This window comes from Hipposideros armiger, unplaced genomic scaffold (assembly GCF_001890085.2).
Source record: "Hipposideros armiger isolate ML-2016 unplaced genomic scaffold, ASM189008v1 scaffold_251, whole genome shotgun sequence".
Taxonomy (NCBI): domain Eukaryota; kingdom Metazoa; phylum Chordata; class Mammalia; order Chiroptera; family Hipposideridae; genus Hipposideros; species Hipposideros armiger.
Genome location: NW_017731601.1, coordinates 261,125 through 277,818, shown reverse-complemented (window position 1 = coordinate 277,818; position 16,694 = coordinate 261,125). Strand labels below are relative to the sequence as shown.

Sequence of the window (16,694 nt, the reverse complement as noted above, 5' to 3'; positions counted from 1 at the left end):
GGTCTATCTTACGCTGTGCATTCACATTCAAGATTCAACAACCCATTATTTAAAACGTGTCTAAAAGATTCGTATGTTGTATACTATTGCACAATCACAACACATCAAGGCGATTTAAGTCCCTTTAAGTAAACATTAAAATTTGCAGAAACTGTGTATTAAGAAGCTTTTGTTAAAAATAATTTTAAAAAAACAATATTGCATTGTTACACAGAAAATTGCTATGAAAGGTCAGAAAAAAAGTTATCTGGCACTTATAACTTAGAAAAGATGGTTCTGAGGGAGGTCAACCTTAAATATCCTTAAATAATCCAGTGTAATTATATTCAGTGCAGGAATATTTATATTTATTTATTTATCTTATTTATTTATTAAACATACATGTTTGTGTATGTATGCTTGTATTACAATTTTAACATGATTAGAAAACTAAGCATTATATCTGCTAAAGTATATATGATAGGACAGCCTGCACTACTGGCAAAAAATTAGTTTCTGTGAATCAATTAATAAATGACTTAGCAGCTATGTCTATATAGAATAAATATAGTTTCTCATTACAAAACTGAAATGATAAATATGAAATATATTTAAATACTGTTAATATTTGGAAACTAACATTACATTAACTAATATAACATACAACTGTAATTCTGAAATCCAATTCTTATAATAATTCTTTTCATTTTTTACAACTGGACATAAAAATCACCTACTCATAGTTTCTAAATCTCACACACAAAAGTAATTTAATTCCCTTTGGATGAATCATTACCAAATATTCCATTGTGTTTGAAACAATGAACACATGAAAACTACTTTTTAAAAAGGCATATAGGGGCCAACCGAGTGGCTCAGTGGGTTAAGAGCTCCAGCAAGAGTGCAAGCTCTGAGCAACAGCAGTTCAAGTTCCTGCCCGCCGCTGCGGCTGAGCTGCCAACAGGAGGCAGAATGGCTCAGCTAAAATAATAATAATAATAATAACAATAATAATAACAAAAAAGCTTATAAATGAATAAATTGAAAATAGACTTTTATAAAAATATGTGTATTTACTAAGATGTATTTTTTTTTATCTCTAAATTGGTAAACAAATTCATGCTTATTTGTATCTATGAAGACAGCTAAATCAAAACGAAAGGAGCTAAAACTCTGGCTTAGCTGTTATTTGGTTCTTTCAAAACTACTTAAAACCTAAACTTCACACAAAAATAAACCAACATTGCTAAGAGCTATAAAATTCCAGTCAAGTTTCCATTTCACCTCAAAGTGTCGAATTTACAATTTGAATCCTGTCATTAGTATATCAAAAAATGCACCTCTAGCTAATATATGCCATATTTTCATTGTTAATAAGGTGCAAACTAGGAAAGATTAGGGAATATTCACGAAGATCAGAACACACAGTTAGTGACTTTGATCAAGTTCTCATGTTTAGAAGATGAAAGGCTAAGATCCATGGCCTCCCTTTCCTGTTGTGACTGAGGTATTGAACAGCTGCTTTCTGTCTGGGACCAACTTGGAATGTGCTGGCCCTTTTGAGACGTGATCAATGGTCCATGCCACCGTGATAACCTGGAAGTCTAGCGCTCAGAGGTGTATAATAACGGCTTAACCTATACACTCGCACGTGGTAAGCATTGGAAGGCTTCACTCACCTTGTTCAAGCGGTTGGCTTTTAGTTGACGTCGTTTTCATCTTGAGTGCCTCCCTAACAGACATGTCACAGCAGGAGCCTTTGTTAGTATCTTGGTCACTGTCAGCCTGATCACTGTCCCCGTGCCCACTGTCTCTCAGGCTGGCTCTTTCTGGGTCCTTAAACGTGGAGCTACTGAAATACATATAAAGAAAAAGAAGAGAAAGTGTTGTCTCTACGAGTTGGAACCTGAAGTGTGTAGTCTCTTGCAAAGCAATGTGGACACAAATGCAAACGGGGAAGCCGAGAAAGTTATTTAATAGGCCTTACCTTTGAACAAACTGCTGCCTGCTGCCCATGTAATTGGGCTCTGCGGGAAAATTGTCTGTCTGTGAAAGAGAAGGAAAAAAATACGTATAGTTGTACACTGGACAAATCTCCTGCAGAGCAACAAGATTTCCTAGTGGAAAAATGATTAATAATTCAAAAATTCCCTTAATCTTCAGATTTGTACATTTTAATTAAATTGGAAATGGCTGACATGTAATTATGTACTCAGAACAATTAAATGATTCCGGTCCACAAATTACCTGTTAAAATAAACAATGAGCCGTCAGAACTGGCATCCTCCCTGAGCACCCAGGATGGATAACACTGCGTTGTTTTCGTTATTTAGATATTAAGATGGAATATTGGTGGGAGGAGTGGAAAAAAATGACCTCATTTCTCCATATTAAAAGTGTGAATTATTTAATAATACTCATTTTAAAACATAATTACATCATCTGCTGGGATTCTATGCCTTCCTTGATGTAATATCATGCTAAAGTCATCCACTCCTCAACCAAGAGGTACGGGCCTTTGCTTCAAATTTGCCAATAACGAATACAACCATGGTGCATATGGTTGAACTCATCTCTATAATTCACTATCATCTCTATTCCTGCGGTGAAGACTGTTCTCAAACAAGGCAATGGCAGGGGTGCTGCTTTCTGGTTATTAAAAAACGAGTAAAAGAAAAATGAGAAGTAAAATGTTACTTCACACATGGAGAGTAAAGGCACTGATACACCAGGCTTGTTTTCTTGGCTGTTTTTGCTGCTTCCAAACTGACGTGGAGGTCTGCCAAAAAGAACTGAATTCTCCTTGTATCATGGAACAGGGTCTTTTGGGAGAAAGAGACTAGATCTTTCATAGATCTCCCTATACTGTACATTCATACAAGTTACTTCTTCTTGCAGCTGACTCCGCGACAAAGCTGCTTCTGTTTTCGGCATCACTTCGTATCACGCCATTGTGCTCTGAAGCAGCTATGGGCTCCGACAAGATCACCCAGCATGACAGTGGCAGAGGCACAGGGGCGGGCAATTCAGGAAGCAGAGGGCCCAAGGTAAGGCTTAATGTCGCGCAATATGTGTTTTCCTTTAAATAAGGCAAATTTAAACTAACAGTAGTCTTTTTTCTACCCAGGTCATAATTTAAATAATTTGACATTGTTGAAGTATTATTGGAAAAAAAAACCAAAAACAAAAACATGTTAAGAGTAACAGCTTCAAGTACTAAGTGTTGCTGTCCGTTGGAAGTTTGGGGACAGAAAAAAAATCCCTCACAAATTCCTTCATTTGTAATTTTTTGTTGTTGGTCACATGAGCTTTATCAAAATAAATGCAAAGATAAAGGTAAACAGGGTAGATTCATTTCTCACTCCTAATCTGCTTTAATTAGCAGTTGGTAGCAGGCGTTTTTCATTAATGTGTTCTACTACTTTCTAGATTCTGTGAAGCACCTTATCTTTTGTTTTCAAAATGACAAACTATGAATTTTTTTAAGGATAACTTGATCGTCATTAAAAAATAATAGTGGAAATCAATCCCAGAGGCAAAAATGTTTGCAAAAGAGTTTTGCCAATTTTTAAACCTCTAATCACTTAGAAACTCCACATTTTAATTTAATAAAATTGAGTTATCTTTTGAATTGGTCAAAAACATGTAGCCAATCCATTATTGCTGTCAGTTAAAAGCTAAGTATGAATATCTTAGAACACTTCAGAAAAAATAGGATTCTGGGTATTAAGGAGAGACTAAAAACTAAAGTGAAAGAGGAAACTCTAAAATCCAAGTGCTCTTATAAGTAATCTTGTGATTTTAATGGCTTTAATTAGGTGAAGCATCCTAGAAAGTGGGTCCCTATGCAATTTGGCACAGGGAGAAACATTGGGGAAAGTTTCTTTCCCCTGTTCTAATAGTATCTAAAAATGTTTGCTTATAACTAATGTTCTAAGAAGTTCTGATAAAATAAGAGAAACTAAAAAATAAACTACATTTTCTCATTAAATGAAGAGCTGCTTTCAAATTATGTGTGTGTTTCCAAGCATATGTGTGTATGTTTGTATGTATGTATCAGTGCTTGCTGAATACTGGAAAATGATATAGCTACCAAATACTGTTTTGATGAAAATGGAAAAACAAGAGAGAGGAAGAAAGGAATTTTGAAGGGAAAAAGAGAGAAGAAATATAACAGCAGTGAGAAAGGCAAGGAAAAAGAAAGGAGAGAAGGCAGAGAGAAGAAAATATATATGGAGGAGTAATGCATGTGGAGGGAAGTAAAAAAAAATGCACACAAAAAGGAGAGAAAGAAAGAAATTGGTTTATTATAAATTTCACAAAATACAATTTTAAAAGTTTAGAACTTAATTAAGAGCAAAATACCAGACGTTTAATAATAATGCCTGCATTCCTCCATTAAAATAGGTAGGAATGTGAGAGATGGTGTATGTGTTTATAATTACCATAATGAAATAGCCATTTGGCCTTTAACAAACATATAACTAATTCACTGTAAAAACCACCCTGGCTTTAATATACAAAATAACATTTTCATTATCCAGGCTCCAAGGGTGTCAGAAAACTCATTTAAAATAATTGGAATATAAAATAAGAAATTTGCATAGAAAAATGAAAAATAGAGAAAAACAGCCATATGTATCACATCATTTAATTTAGAAGTAGAAGGGCTTGCAGATATTTTCCAGCACTGAATTCTACCTAGTGCATTTATAAATCTTATCTTTTAAGTCTAGAAAGAAAGTAAAATTTGAGGGCAGCTACTTGCTGCTTTTTAGGTCTCAGCAGAGTAATTAATTATGAATATTTATAACTCCTGGAAACTTTATCCTCGTCCATACAAAATGATCACTAAAATGTTTTCCCCTCAAACTCAACCTGAACACAGTGAGTTTTAACTATTACTGGTAATACATATAATTTGTTTATTATAAAAAAGGGTGTAGGCTGAGTTGGTGGATAGTTACAGAAAAGATCTGAAGTAGATACTGCAGATATTATTTTAATTTATTTCAAAGTCAGGAATAAAAAGACAAAAGGTTTATGTTTTTTAAGCGATTATTTGCTCAAAACAGTAACAGAGCTGCACTTACTTATAAAATTCAGTGTGCCTTCTTCCTATGTTGATTTTTTTTACTTATTTTGTGTGAAGAAAATAAAAATTTAGATAGTCTTTTCTTTGTACAGAAAACACAAAGAAATAAACCAGTTATCAAGCAATCCACAAAATGGATATGAATGGTTTCTTTGATTATTTGTCATTATACTTCTCTACAGTATTCAGAAAATTATACTATATTCATAAATTATATACAAAATCAGAATCTTTATCAGCAGTAATTAATAAACTATTGCTAGATAAGTCATCTTCTACAGCTTGCTCATTCTTTTAGACCTATGAAAAATACATCATGATTTTAAAAATGAATGTCTGAGAAAAAACAAAACCAAGCACCTGCTAAAACTGAACCGTGTCGGCTAAAATTGGGGAAGCTCTTTATTTGTGGAAGTAGATTAATTTGACATGGCCACTTACAGATGCCTAAAGAAGTTTAAGTGAAATGGATATTTAATAAAAGGAGTCAAGTAAGTATTTTTAAACTATTAAAATAGTAAAAATAGAAATTTTAAAAATATATCAAGCATTTGACAAATTCAACATCTATTAATGATAAGATTCTCAGCAAAGTAGGACTAGAAAGAAACTTCTCCAATGGTATAAAACGCATCTACCAAAAAAAAAAAAGTATAGCTAATATAATATTTACTGGTGAAAGACTGAAAGTTTTTATCACTTCTATTAATCACTGTCCTGAAAGTCCTACTAAGTTTAATTAGGCAAGAAAAATGAATTACACACAAATTGGAAAGGAAGGAAAATTTTTTCACAGGCAATTTTATTGTATTTAACAAATAATACCATTTAGAATGAAAATAATGTGAGGCCACATTCAATGTCTCCCATAATAATCAATTATATTTCTGTATTCTAGAAATAAACTATTGGAGATCGAAATTTCAAACTATTTCAAATCTAAAAATCAAACTTAAAAATTAATACTTTTAAAACTACAAGTATAGAGTCTGTGTGCTGAACATTACAAATGCAGATGAAACAAATCAAAAAGGTCTACCTGGGTAGAGAAGATATACTATGCTTATGGATGGTAAGATTCAACAGAGTAAAGATACCACAGCTCCTCAAATGATCTATACATGTAATACAGTACCATTCATATCCCCAGCACAATTTTTGGTAGACATAAACAAGAGGACTCAAAAATTGATATGGAAAAGCAGAAGTATAATAGCCAAAATAATTTTGAAAAAGAAGAATACAGTTGAAGGTGTTACACTACCCTATTTTGGGAGTTACTAGAAGCAACGCTAATCAAGACAGTGCAGTATTGATGGAAAAGACACTTAGATCAATGGAACAGAACAGACTGTCCAGAAGTAGCCCCCAGAAATATGACTGACTGATTTTTGACAAAGTTGCCAAAAGCAATTCAACAGATCGTTCAAAAGAAGTGAACCTCAAGTTATACTTCACATTTATGAAAAAGCAAAAAGGAAAAAAAAAACCCTCAAAATAATTCATAGATCAAAATGTAAAACTATGAAATCTTGCAAAAAATCTTTGTGACTTGGTGTTAGGCAGAGTTCTTGGACGTGATACCAAAACCATGATCCAAGATCCTAATTAAGCTAATAATTTGGCATTTACCTTAAAGAAAGGAAAACTATACTCATACAAAGATTTGTGCATGAATATTTACAGAAACACTCTTTGCCAAAACTGAAATCAGCCCAGCTATCTTTTAACAAGTGGCTAGGCAAACAGTGGTACCTACATACAATAGAAAGCTATTTAGCAATTAAAAAAAAAAAGAACTATCAAGACAACTTGGGTTAATCTCAAAAGTATGTGGAGTGTAAAAAGCCAGTCTCAAAAAAATTGTGTACTGTATGATTCCACTTATAAGACTTCTCATAAATCGGTGGTTTCAGGGTTAAAGTTGACTACAGAAATATAGCAGGAGGAAACTTTTCAGGGTGATGGAACTGCTTAGTATTTTTATTGTGATGGTGGTTTCATGACTCTATATGTGAATAAAAATAGAACTCTACATTCAAAGAAAGATTCATGCTAATGAAAGCTAAGAAAAGGTAATTCCTAAAATATATCTAAGGTGATCATCTGCATTTTACATATGCTCAGGATCCATCCGTCTCATAAAGAATTTTAAAAATTACAAGTTCTTTTATTAAATATTCTCAATAGAGTGCTTCTGAACTTGGTCTTCTAAAATTATATTGAGCCAACTTTTAAAACCTATGGAGAAACCCCATCTTCGTTTGGACAGACTACAAATGGATTCAAGATATGAAGATCAATTTAGCCACACTAGCAAGTACTGGCAACAGCTCTATAAGACAGGCACCTTAAATATGAATTATTTAGCTCAATTTTCATTTGTTTCAAGAATGCTTTTCTTGTGTGCAGTTTCCGTTTACCCAGCCATAAAATAAATACTTAAAATAAAGATTTCAGACTACATTTATTGCAAAGCAGTAGTTTCTCCTTTCAGTGCAGGAAACAAAGATGGCCGTGTCATGAAGAACTGGGAGCCATCCTTAGGAATGGTGAGTTTCTTAATGGAGAAAATGCTCGTACCTCATAAAATTCTGCATTTGGAAGAAAGGGAATAACATATCTTTGTAAAGCCTCTAAAGATATTTCATATGAAATGTTTAGCATCTAAAATGTATCAAAGTGTATGCAAAATTTTGTCAAAACAATTTTACAACTTTGAGGTAAAATTAGGATACTGTCTAAATGTGTGGTTTTCACTGTTTTGTATGAGATAATGTAGGAAAATTTCTTAGTTATATAATGCAATTTCTGTTATAACTTTTTTAATTTTCATAAAATCTTATATGCAGTAGAGTAATGATCATGAAATCATGATAACTGGTTGAAAGTCTGGTAAATTTTAAAACAATACTTCGGTTTCTAGTAAATGAGACAACCATGGGATGAGCAAAATAATGACCTCATAATTTTTGAGTATTGTTTCTAATGAATGACTTTGAAACAAAAATCAGAATACTAGTTTCCAAATGTATCTGCAAAAGGGAGAGAATAATGCAAGCATTCCCGGAAACTGGATTTGATGGTTAATTTTCACCATCACAGATACTGTTGAGATAAATGTGGCTAGAATTCAATCTGTGATCAGTGTACTCTCTATGTGATAAATATATGCACAACCCCTGGTGCTAATTTGGCAGTATTATATTATAGAGTCAGAGGACATTCAGGAAATTCCCGATGGAGAGAACAATTTTGACAAACCGAACAGCTCCGGCATTTCCAGAATCATTGGTGTGAAAACATATGAGTTAGTAGTTTATGAACTACTGGCATTATTGTTATCCATTTGCTTTTTTTATGTGAGTTTTTTCACCAAAGAGGACATCTTTGAGACAGAGGCCCAATGGATAAATTCATACATACACAGCATACACTTAGCTCAGACTGTAAGCAAAATTTAAAAACCTATCCTTTAACATTATAAAATTCATGGTATCTAAGATACAATCATAAATTACAGGCATGTAATTAACCAGGAAAATCTGAACCCTATCTAGGAGAAAATAAACAAATAAAAACGGACCCAGGAATGAAAAAGATAGTGGAAATAACCAATAAGGATCTTAAAAATGTATTAGCAATATTAAAAATATGGCCAGGAATGTATCCTGAGAATAAATGACTCCTTAAAGTTTGAGCCCTAAGTACTTCCCTTGTGTCATCTTAACCTCGGGACTAATGGAGAGAAATAGAAGATATAAAAAGACCCAAATGGAACTTCTAAAAATGAAAACTACAATATTTAAAATTAAAACAAAAAAAAAACACTGAAGAGGATAGCAGATTAGACATTCAGGAAGAAAAGATACAGCATTTTACATCAGGTTCTAGAAAACATTTGCCTCAACAGTAACATGTATTATTCAATTTATTTTTATATGTTGATCTCAACTTTGTATTATAAATTTGCAGTATACTAGGGAGTAATACAGGTATGTCAAATACAAAAAGTATCTCAAAGACTGTAATGCAAATATGAAGAAAATTTTAACTCTACAGGTATTCATCTAGAAAAGAAATTACTGAAAAAAAAAAAGTAAGTATGGCTTTTGCTCTTGGAAGCCATCATTAAGAGAACAACTTACCTCTCAGATACTAATTTAGGGATGGACATGTAGTTATGGTTTTAAATCATATCATTTTAGCTTCAGTTATACTTAGATGATCAGTGTTTTCCTAACCCAGAAGTACAGGGGAGTGAAATTTTGAAAATTCCTTTCAATTATGGATACAAGGTCGATTGCATATACGTATTAGTGCCATTGGATTGAAGACGACACAAAACAAGTTGAACTTTTCCCGTAATTCAAAGGTACTGCTTTTCACATTTTGATAACAAGCCTTCTCTTTGCAGCAGACTAAACACGAGGGAGTGTTAAGAGGTGAATAATTCACTTTAAGCCTTTTCATACCGACATTGCTTCTGATAGCTTTGCCTGCAATAGATATATGGTGTGGTTCTTTCTACATTGCTGAAGTAGGCAACAACATTTCACGCCACCACTTATAAAGTGATCTGACAGGGCCTATGGCTTTAGAGGCATAGCAATACTGTATTTATCAGTGATTTTCAAAATAATACATTTTTTACAAATATAAGGTGGTCCACATTTGTGTTTTGTTACTAAAGGCATAAAAAAAGCATGAGAACTTCTTACCACAGTTAGCAACAACCAGCGTTACTTTACAATTAAAATGGGCCACAGCTTCAAGCCACATCTTTAAGAATTTTAAGTCCCACTGCTCAATTAGGATGACTTTCACAATTTTGAAAAGTAATCTGGCTCTATATTAAAGTCTCTTGCAAATGTTAACTGTTTTATAAATGACCCTGATAACTTAACTTTGACAATAATTTCTGTGCCAGGATTTAATTATGCAATTTATGGATCTTGAAGAAAATCATGTTTGACAAGAAAGAAGAAAACTGAGATAAAAGGTAAGACAAGAGCTATGTGTTATCTATAAAAGCACACAAACTAGGGAATGCTGACCGTTTTCTACATATTTGCTGAAGCTTAGAGCCCAGAGGCCACCAAGGTGCCACTGGAAGTGCTTTCTCATTGGCAATGTAGAGCATTATGCCATCAGTTGTTGATGTCATAGATAAATATATAAACTTACTTCTGGGTTTCTAATTTCAACCTCCCTGATTAATCCATTCTCTTCAGTGAGATCAGTTTCTCCATCACAATACTGTTCAATATCTAGTTCTTCTCTTTTTCTTCCAGGGGGGTGGTCATAAGGACGGGTTTGAAGTCCTTTTCTCTTCTGTTTTTTTGCCATCTCTCAGTCAGGCATTTCTTTTTAAGAGACTTTCTTTCTGCTATGCTATTTTTTCCATCTCTATTAAGACTACTGAAGAATTTTTTCCACTGGAGAGAATATCTAAACTGGATTCTCTGCAACTGTGCCTCCAACACTTAAAACTCCAAGATGGTATGTAGCCAATATCATTCTTTACAAGTCTGAACTTCTAGAATTCTCAACATATCAAGAGAAACATAGAAAACGGAGGCAGACCCATTGGTGACACATGATTTTACTTATTATCACTATCAATGCTGGATCTTATGCGAATACATTTTTAAAAATATTTTATGAAACTTAAGGAACATGGTCATTAGCAAAAGAAAATTTTTACAAATTGAATTATTTAGATTCAAACCAGTTTTTAGTCTAATGCATTTAGCAAATATAGATTTGCTTTGAAACTATGCTGCCCTGAATCTAAATGTATGTAAATCGTGTCCCTGCGTTCATTCTGCGCCAGGAGGTTTGGAAGCTGCTGTCTTACATTAGGATCCACAAAACAGTATTATTGATATTTATTATTCATTCTTCTCAGTTACCCTAGAAGACACAGTAGTATTACTGTCCACATTTTTTTTTTAAACAAACTACAGCTCACAGACTGTCACAGAGCTGCCCATCATATGCCCAATTCACTGTAATATTGGCCGGAGACTGTCAGACCAGTCATTTGCTGAAGAGCCTCTCTGAGAAAGAGAGAAAAATAATGATCCATTCCAAGATTTTCAGAAATAAGTTGGTGAGAAATTAATGTAACTTGCCTTGAAACATTTTTTTAAATTATTGTTACATCCTGAGCACAGTAGTATCACTCTCATAATAAGACGGCTCTTTGAAAGAATATATGCTTTTACCTTTCTATACTTTCATGTTAAATTATTTTAATATAATGAACATTATATATAAAATGCCAATAACTAGATTTTTTTTTCCTTTGGCCAATAACATAAAAAGGTAATAATGGCCATTTATTATCAAATATTCTAAGGCATGCAGTAGGCTTAACTGCATGATTAGTTACCATCATTATAGTCATATAAACTGTCAAAATAGGCACTTATGAACACTTACCTTTCAAAGTGCAAAATAAATTTAACTTATTACCTTTAGTCAATCATAATGTAAAATTCCCAAATAACTAATTTAAAACGTGAACCAAACTGTACATTTATCCATTTCATCCGTTTATTTTTCCACAATACACTAAATTAAATACTTTATGAATGCCATGATTTGGTAAACACTATTCACCAGTCTTGCTCCTCAAAATATTAAATTGTTATTCAGAAGAGAAGGCCAATTATTTGCATAATAGATTACATTTTACAAATGAGTGAAAACATGATTGGTATGATCAGTTTCTTGTCTGATTTTACTCAGCCCTTCTACTCATCACCCTGTATAATGGGTGCACTCCAATTCCTAAGAGGACAAAAAATAAAGGGATTCAACGTGAAACTGAACGATTCGACACCTTTCTAAAGTTTTTCTTCCTCTAACTCTTGATAGGCATAGAGAGCTTTTAACTCTTTATAACTATAAGCAACAATTCATCCAACCAGCTACCAGCCAATAAATTGTACAGTTAGCAAATACTTTGGGGAAATTTTAAAGTCCCCAAACTTTTATGGGTTTCAAAGATAACCTACTAACCCTTTCGAAAACAGCAAAAATTTTGCAATATTTAAATTTCCGAAACAATTTACCCATTGGATTTGAATTTCTAGATTAAAAACAAAAGAGCAATTTGAGAGTACAATTATGAAAATTTAGGAGATAATATGCAAGGGATTTGGAAGACTCGTCCTCAGAAATGACTAGTACAAAGGAAAAGGTATTCTTAAATTTGAGAAAAAAATAATTATTAATAAAATGTGTGAGTATTAGATTACTAGCATATTTACCATAGCACATTTAAAATGTATGATTCAATGGAAATAGTCGTTCATACCTGAAATTAAAATAAAGCTAAGTGTCTTCACCAATGTTAACCTATTTTCAATTAAACATTAGCACAAAATGAAATGAAATACATTTCTACACATTATCAGGCAGTCACTTAATGCCTAACTCAAGCACCCCCATCTCTTTTTCTGCTTAAAGATTTTTATAAGAAATTTTCATCTCTGGTGAGAGAAGCAACCTCACCTAGACAATCACTTCATGAGACAATCTGCCTGCATTCTTTCCTTTCAAATTTTTACATAACAATCATTTTGATTCTGTTAGCAACTGTTTATAATCTACATGTTGCAGGGTTTTTTGTTTGTTTGTTTGTTTGTTTGTTTGTTTTTTAAACATTTAGTAATGCCTTACAAAAGTGGTTGGAGAACTCTGGCCCATGGACCACCACCTGTTTTACAAAATAAAGTTTTATTGGCACTCAGCCACATGCTTTCCTTTCTATGCTGCTTTCATGCTTCAGTGGCAGAGTTGAGTGGCTGTGACAGAGACCGTCTGGCCCACAAACTCTAATATATTTGCTATCTCTGGCCCTTACTAGAAAAAGTGCAAGCTCCTGGCTTAGAAAGACAAAGTCTCGGTTCTTAACCATATAATTAAAAATTTTACTTTAATCACTCCTGCAGATAAAATACTAATGAAGCATTTTAATGTATGCACTATGCTTAATTAGGCCATGATTTAGGAAAAAACACAAGTCGTTTTCATCTTCTGTAGGACACAGGCTTCCTTCACAGACTATGCATTTGAAAAGTGTCTGATTGAAAAAACTGTTCAGATTGTTTTTTAGTGGATTTCAGGGTTAGGCGATTCGTAGCATGTTTTTATTCAATTCCAAGCCACTTAAAACTGTGGACACAGGATCATCATGGGAACACCTGAAAACAAAATGCACTTAGATGCACGAAGCTTCCTGAAGTACACTACGCACCCCTCTGGAGTATACTTAGAATAAAAGGAAGGAACCGGTTGTTTTCCAGAGAAAAGAGCCCTTCAGTTCTTGGTGCTTTGTCTCCGAAGCTTCCTTACATATTTTACAGGGTGATACTGTCACTGTATTTCAGCCCTTCCAAATCTAGCATTTCCTTTTAAAGTCAGCAGCCGGGGCCATCATAAATATTCCTGTTTTACGGATGGAAAAACTGAGGCCTGTGGAATTCATGAAAGGCAAGCTGGAGGTCCCAATATGAGTAAGCTTCATAAACAAGTTTCTTTTGACTCAAAATTCTGCACTGTTTCAAATAAAAAAATTTAAAAAAAAACCCTGTAAGGACTATGTGATTCATCTTGCTTTTGTGTGTATTGTGCTTTGCGTTCTATTCTTTTCTATTTATTCTATTATGTATCTGATGTAGTTTACAGATTTATTATTTTCATTCTAATAATGCTTGTGAATCAGCGCTCCCTAAAGAGTTCTAATATTACATGACACACCCTTGAATGGCTTTGTTCCTATGACAATTCAGCTCTGAATTAGATTAAACACAAACAATAGCAATGAGGTCTACTGGGCAATTTTGAATAGAATAAAAGAATCAAATCTAGCTCTTTGATCCAAGCTGATAATCCTTGCCTGCTTCTGGAGTCTCCAAAATTTGGAAACATTTTCACTCTACAGAACCAAGCTATAGAGCCTCAGAAAACTGCTGGTTTCCCAACTGGAAGACCACGAGGCAGTGTGTTGTACACATAGGCCCCAGGAGAGTTTTTGATGCTTAATATGTGGAGGCCTTAAAGAATTATCTTCCAAATTGACCTTCAGACCAGGAACTACATTGCAGTACTTCACAGCAGCAATTATTCATGCTGTAAGATGTTCTCATACTCCACAGATGCCACAATAGAAACGTATGTCAAACAAGATATCCCTACTGGTGTAGTAGCGAAAACCTTGCATTCTGAGTCAGGTAACATGAGTTCACTACTCCTAGCTAGCTGTATATATGTGGGTAACGTTTCTGTGCTGCAATTTTCTCACGTGAAAAGAAATGTACATGAGATCAAACCCTATCATATGTCTCTAACGTTGTAGTGTTCACTGTCTTACAATAGCTCTTATGTGGAAATTTCTCGTCAGTTTGTACCCAGTTTGAGCTTTTCTTCTACAGGGTCTCCTTGCCTAACAAGCACAATTTTTAAGGGAGACTTAGTAATATCTTTCCACTTCAGAGCTTAGTTTGGTAGCTTAAGAAGTTTGAGATATCTGGAAGCCAATTTTTGCAAGACAGTTATCAAAAATTGGTCACATTTGTAAATGTCTATTTAACATTAAAACAACCCTGGTTTACAGAGGTCAAAATGAAAATTTGCGATAAAATAAATTAGCATTTCAGTAAAATTAACTTTTCATGATCATAAATACTCTGGGATAGAATTGTACTCTTATACAATTGTTAACATTTAGGTCAACTAAAATATTGTTTTTACAGAGAATATGAGAGTATATCTGTATATCTGTACCCTAAAGTTTAACGACTCCAGAATGTTGCATGTAATATTCTATTAACAACAATAGTGATATATGTTAATATTTTTCAATATTTAGTGTTTATTATAGTCTTTATATACATAATCATATCTCATCTTTATTTTTATTACAGCCCTATGAGTGGCAAATACTACACATGATTTTTAAAAACCAGTTAAAAAAAAAAAGTTAAGCAACTTGATCTGGACTGAAAAGCTAATTTTTTAAAACCGAGTACCTTGGGGATAGAATCTCAGTGTGTAAAGAATCTATCAATCAGAAAGTAACTAATTAAATGAATCATAATGTATCTATTAATTGACCCAGAATTCCCCCACCATTAAGATAACATGAAACTACATCATTGACATGGAAAGATGTCTATGATATATTCATGTAATTTTAAGCGAAAAGCAACTTAATGCATTATGTTTAGTATATACTTCTTTTTGTATAAGATCTAGTTGCATGTTCACACACATGCACACAAGGGGATGGGAAGAGATATGGGTTCAAATCCAGTATTCTAAGCCCTGGTACCCAGCCTTGTTTTGTAATCCCTAACTCTTTCATGTTCAAGAATGACATTTTGTTGTATGTATCATGTATCACCCATCCCAGCAGGGACAGGAACAATACCTCAAAATTAAACATATTAATATTTCTCCAGTAAAAAATCTTAATGTTACCACTAATTGAAATACAGAAAGATTTGAAATAGCCTTAAACTGCTTCGGGTCTAAATTCTTTCGATTTTGTAATTAGAGACAGGATGGCAGATTTGAACAACAAAAGGTTAGCAATAGCTACCTCTCTGACTACTCAATTATAAGCAATTATAACTTTTTAAATGAAACTTTCTCTATTTTCAGTAGACAAGTATATAATGAGTGCATACCAGGCACTGTTTAGGTATGTTTTTTTGGGTTATTTTTAGTAGAATTTTTTGCAATGACTAAGAATTCCTCTTTAAATTAGAGGGAAAAATATAATAATTTAATTCTTTAAAACAAATGAAAAAGAAAGAAACTCAAAGACCTATATACTGGAAACAAACTTGAAATTACTTTAATGCAGAGACTTAGGTTTTTGCATATCCAGGTTTTGTAATAGTTGTTTTTCCCAAGAGTGAAGTCTCTTCTTCTAGGGAAACTATTGACTTGCTAAAAATCAAACAGGCAGGGAGTACTGGCCCAGCAGTAAAATGTAGCCAATTCTTCCCTGGAGGCTGACTACAAATTCCAAGTTCAATGAAATCCAAAAGGCACCACACTAGCAGTGTCTGAATCTCAACTACACAGGGCTAGAGGCACAGTCTCAGTGGAATAACTGCATCTTTGGAATATCTTTCACGGAACAAAAAAATCAAGGGTTTAAAAATAGCATATTTACATTTCAATTACCCTTGAAGAACTCTTCTTTGTAGATTACCTAATTCTATATAGACCTTTAAAATGCTACGTCTCAATATTGTAGCAGTAGACAGATTTTTGTATCAATATAAAATACAAAGTGGATGATTTTCCCCCAAAAGAAATGAAAAAGCAGAAGAATTGTTTTCCCTGACAGCCTGCTTTCTCCTTCCTTCATTTCAAAACCAGTATCAGACTGTCATACAGAGTTGGAAAAATAGGTTTTTCCTCCCTTTGAAGGAGGAGCATGAGTTTATTGAAGCAGCGTCAGGTAGTTTATAAAAGCTACACACTTAATACAAAAAAGATAAAGCATAAAACTCTTCCCTAAGTCTCATTGGATTTAAGGATCCTGATACCTTTTTTTCTTGGGAGGACAGAGCATCGCAAATGTGTAACAGTG

The 16,694-nt window shown here is 33.5% G+C and overlaps 1 protein-coding gene across 8 annotated transcripts in view; it reads right to left on the bottom strand.

Annotated features, from left to right (window-relative positions):
• PCDH17 (protocadherin 17) overlaps positions 1-16,694 on the bottom strand; it is a 96,304-nt gene that overhangs the window by 58,608 nt on the left and 21,002 nt on the right. For 6 of the 8 annotated variants that reach the window (XM_019655906.1, XM_019655907.1, XM_019655903.1 and 3 more), the window contains 2 exons: positions 1,967-2,025; positions 1,659-1,831 (listed from right to left, as the gene is read on the bottom strand). In XM_019655906.1, coding sequence (XP_019511451.1) covers positions 1,659-1,831; positions 1,967-2,025 — 232 coding nt within the window. The remainder of the gene's footprint in view (positions 1-1,658; positions 1,832-1,966; positions 2,026-16,694) is intronic. The other 2 variants (XM_019655905.1, XM_019655908.1) reach the window with 1 other exon arrangement.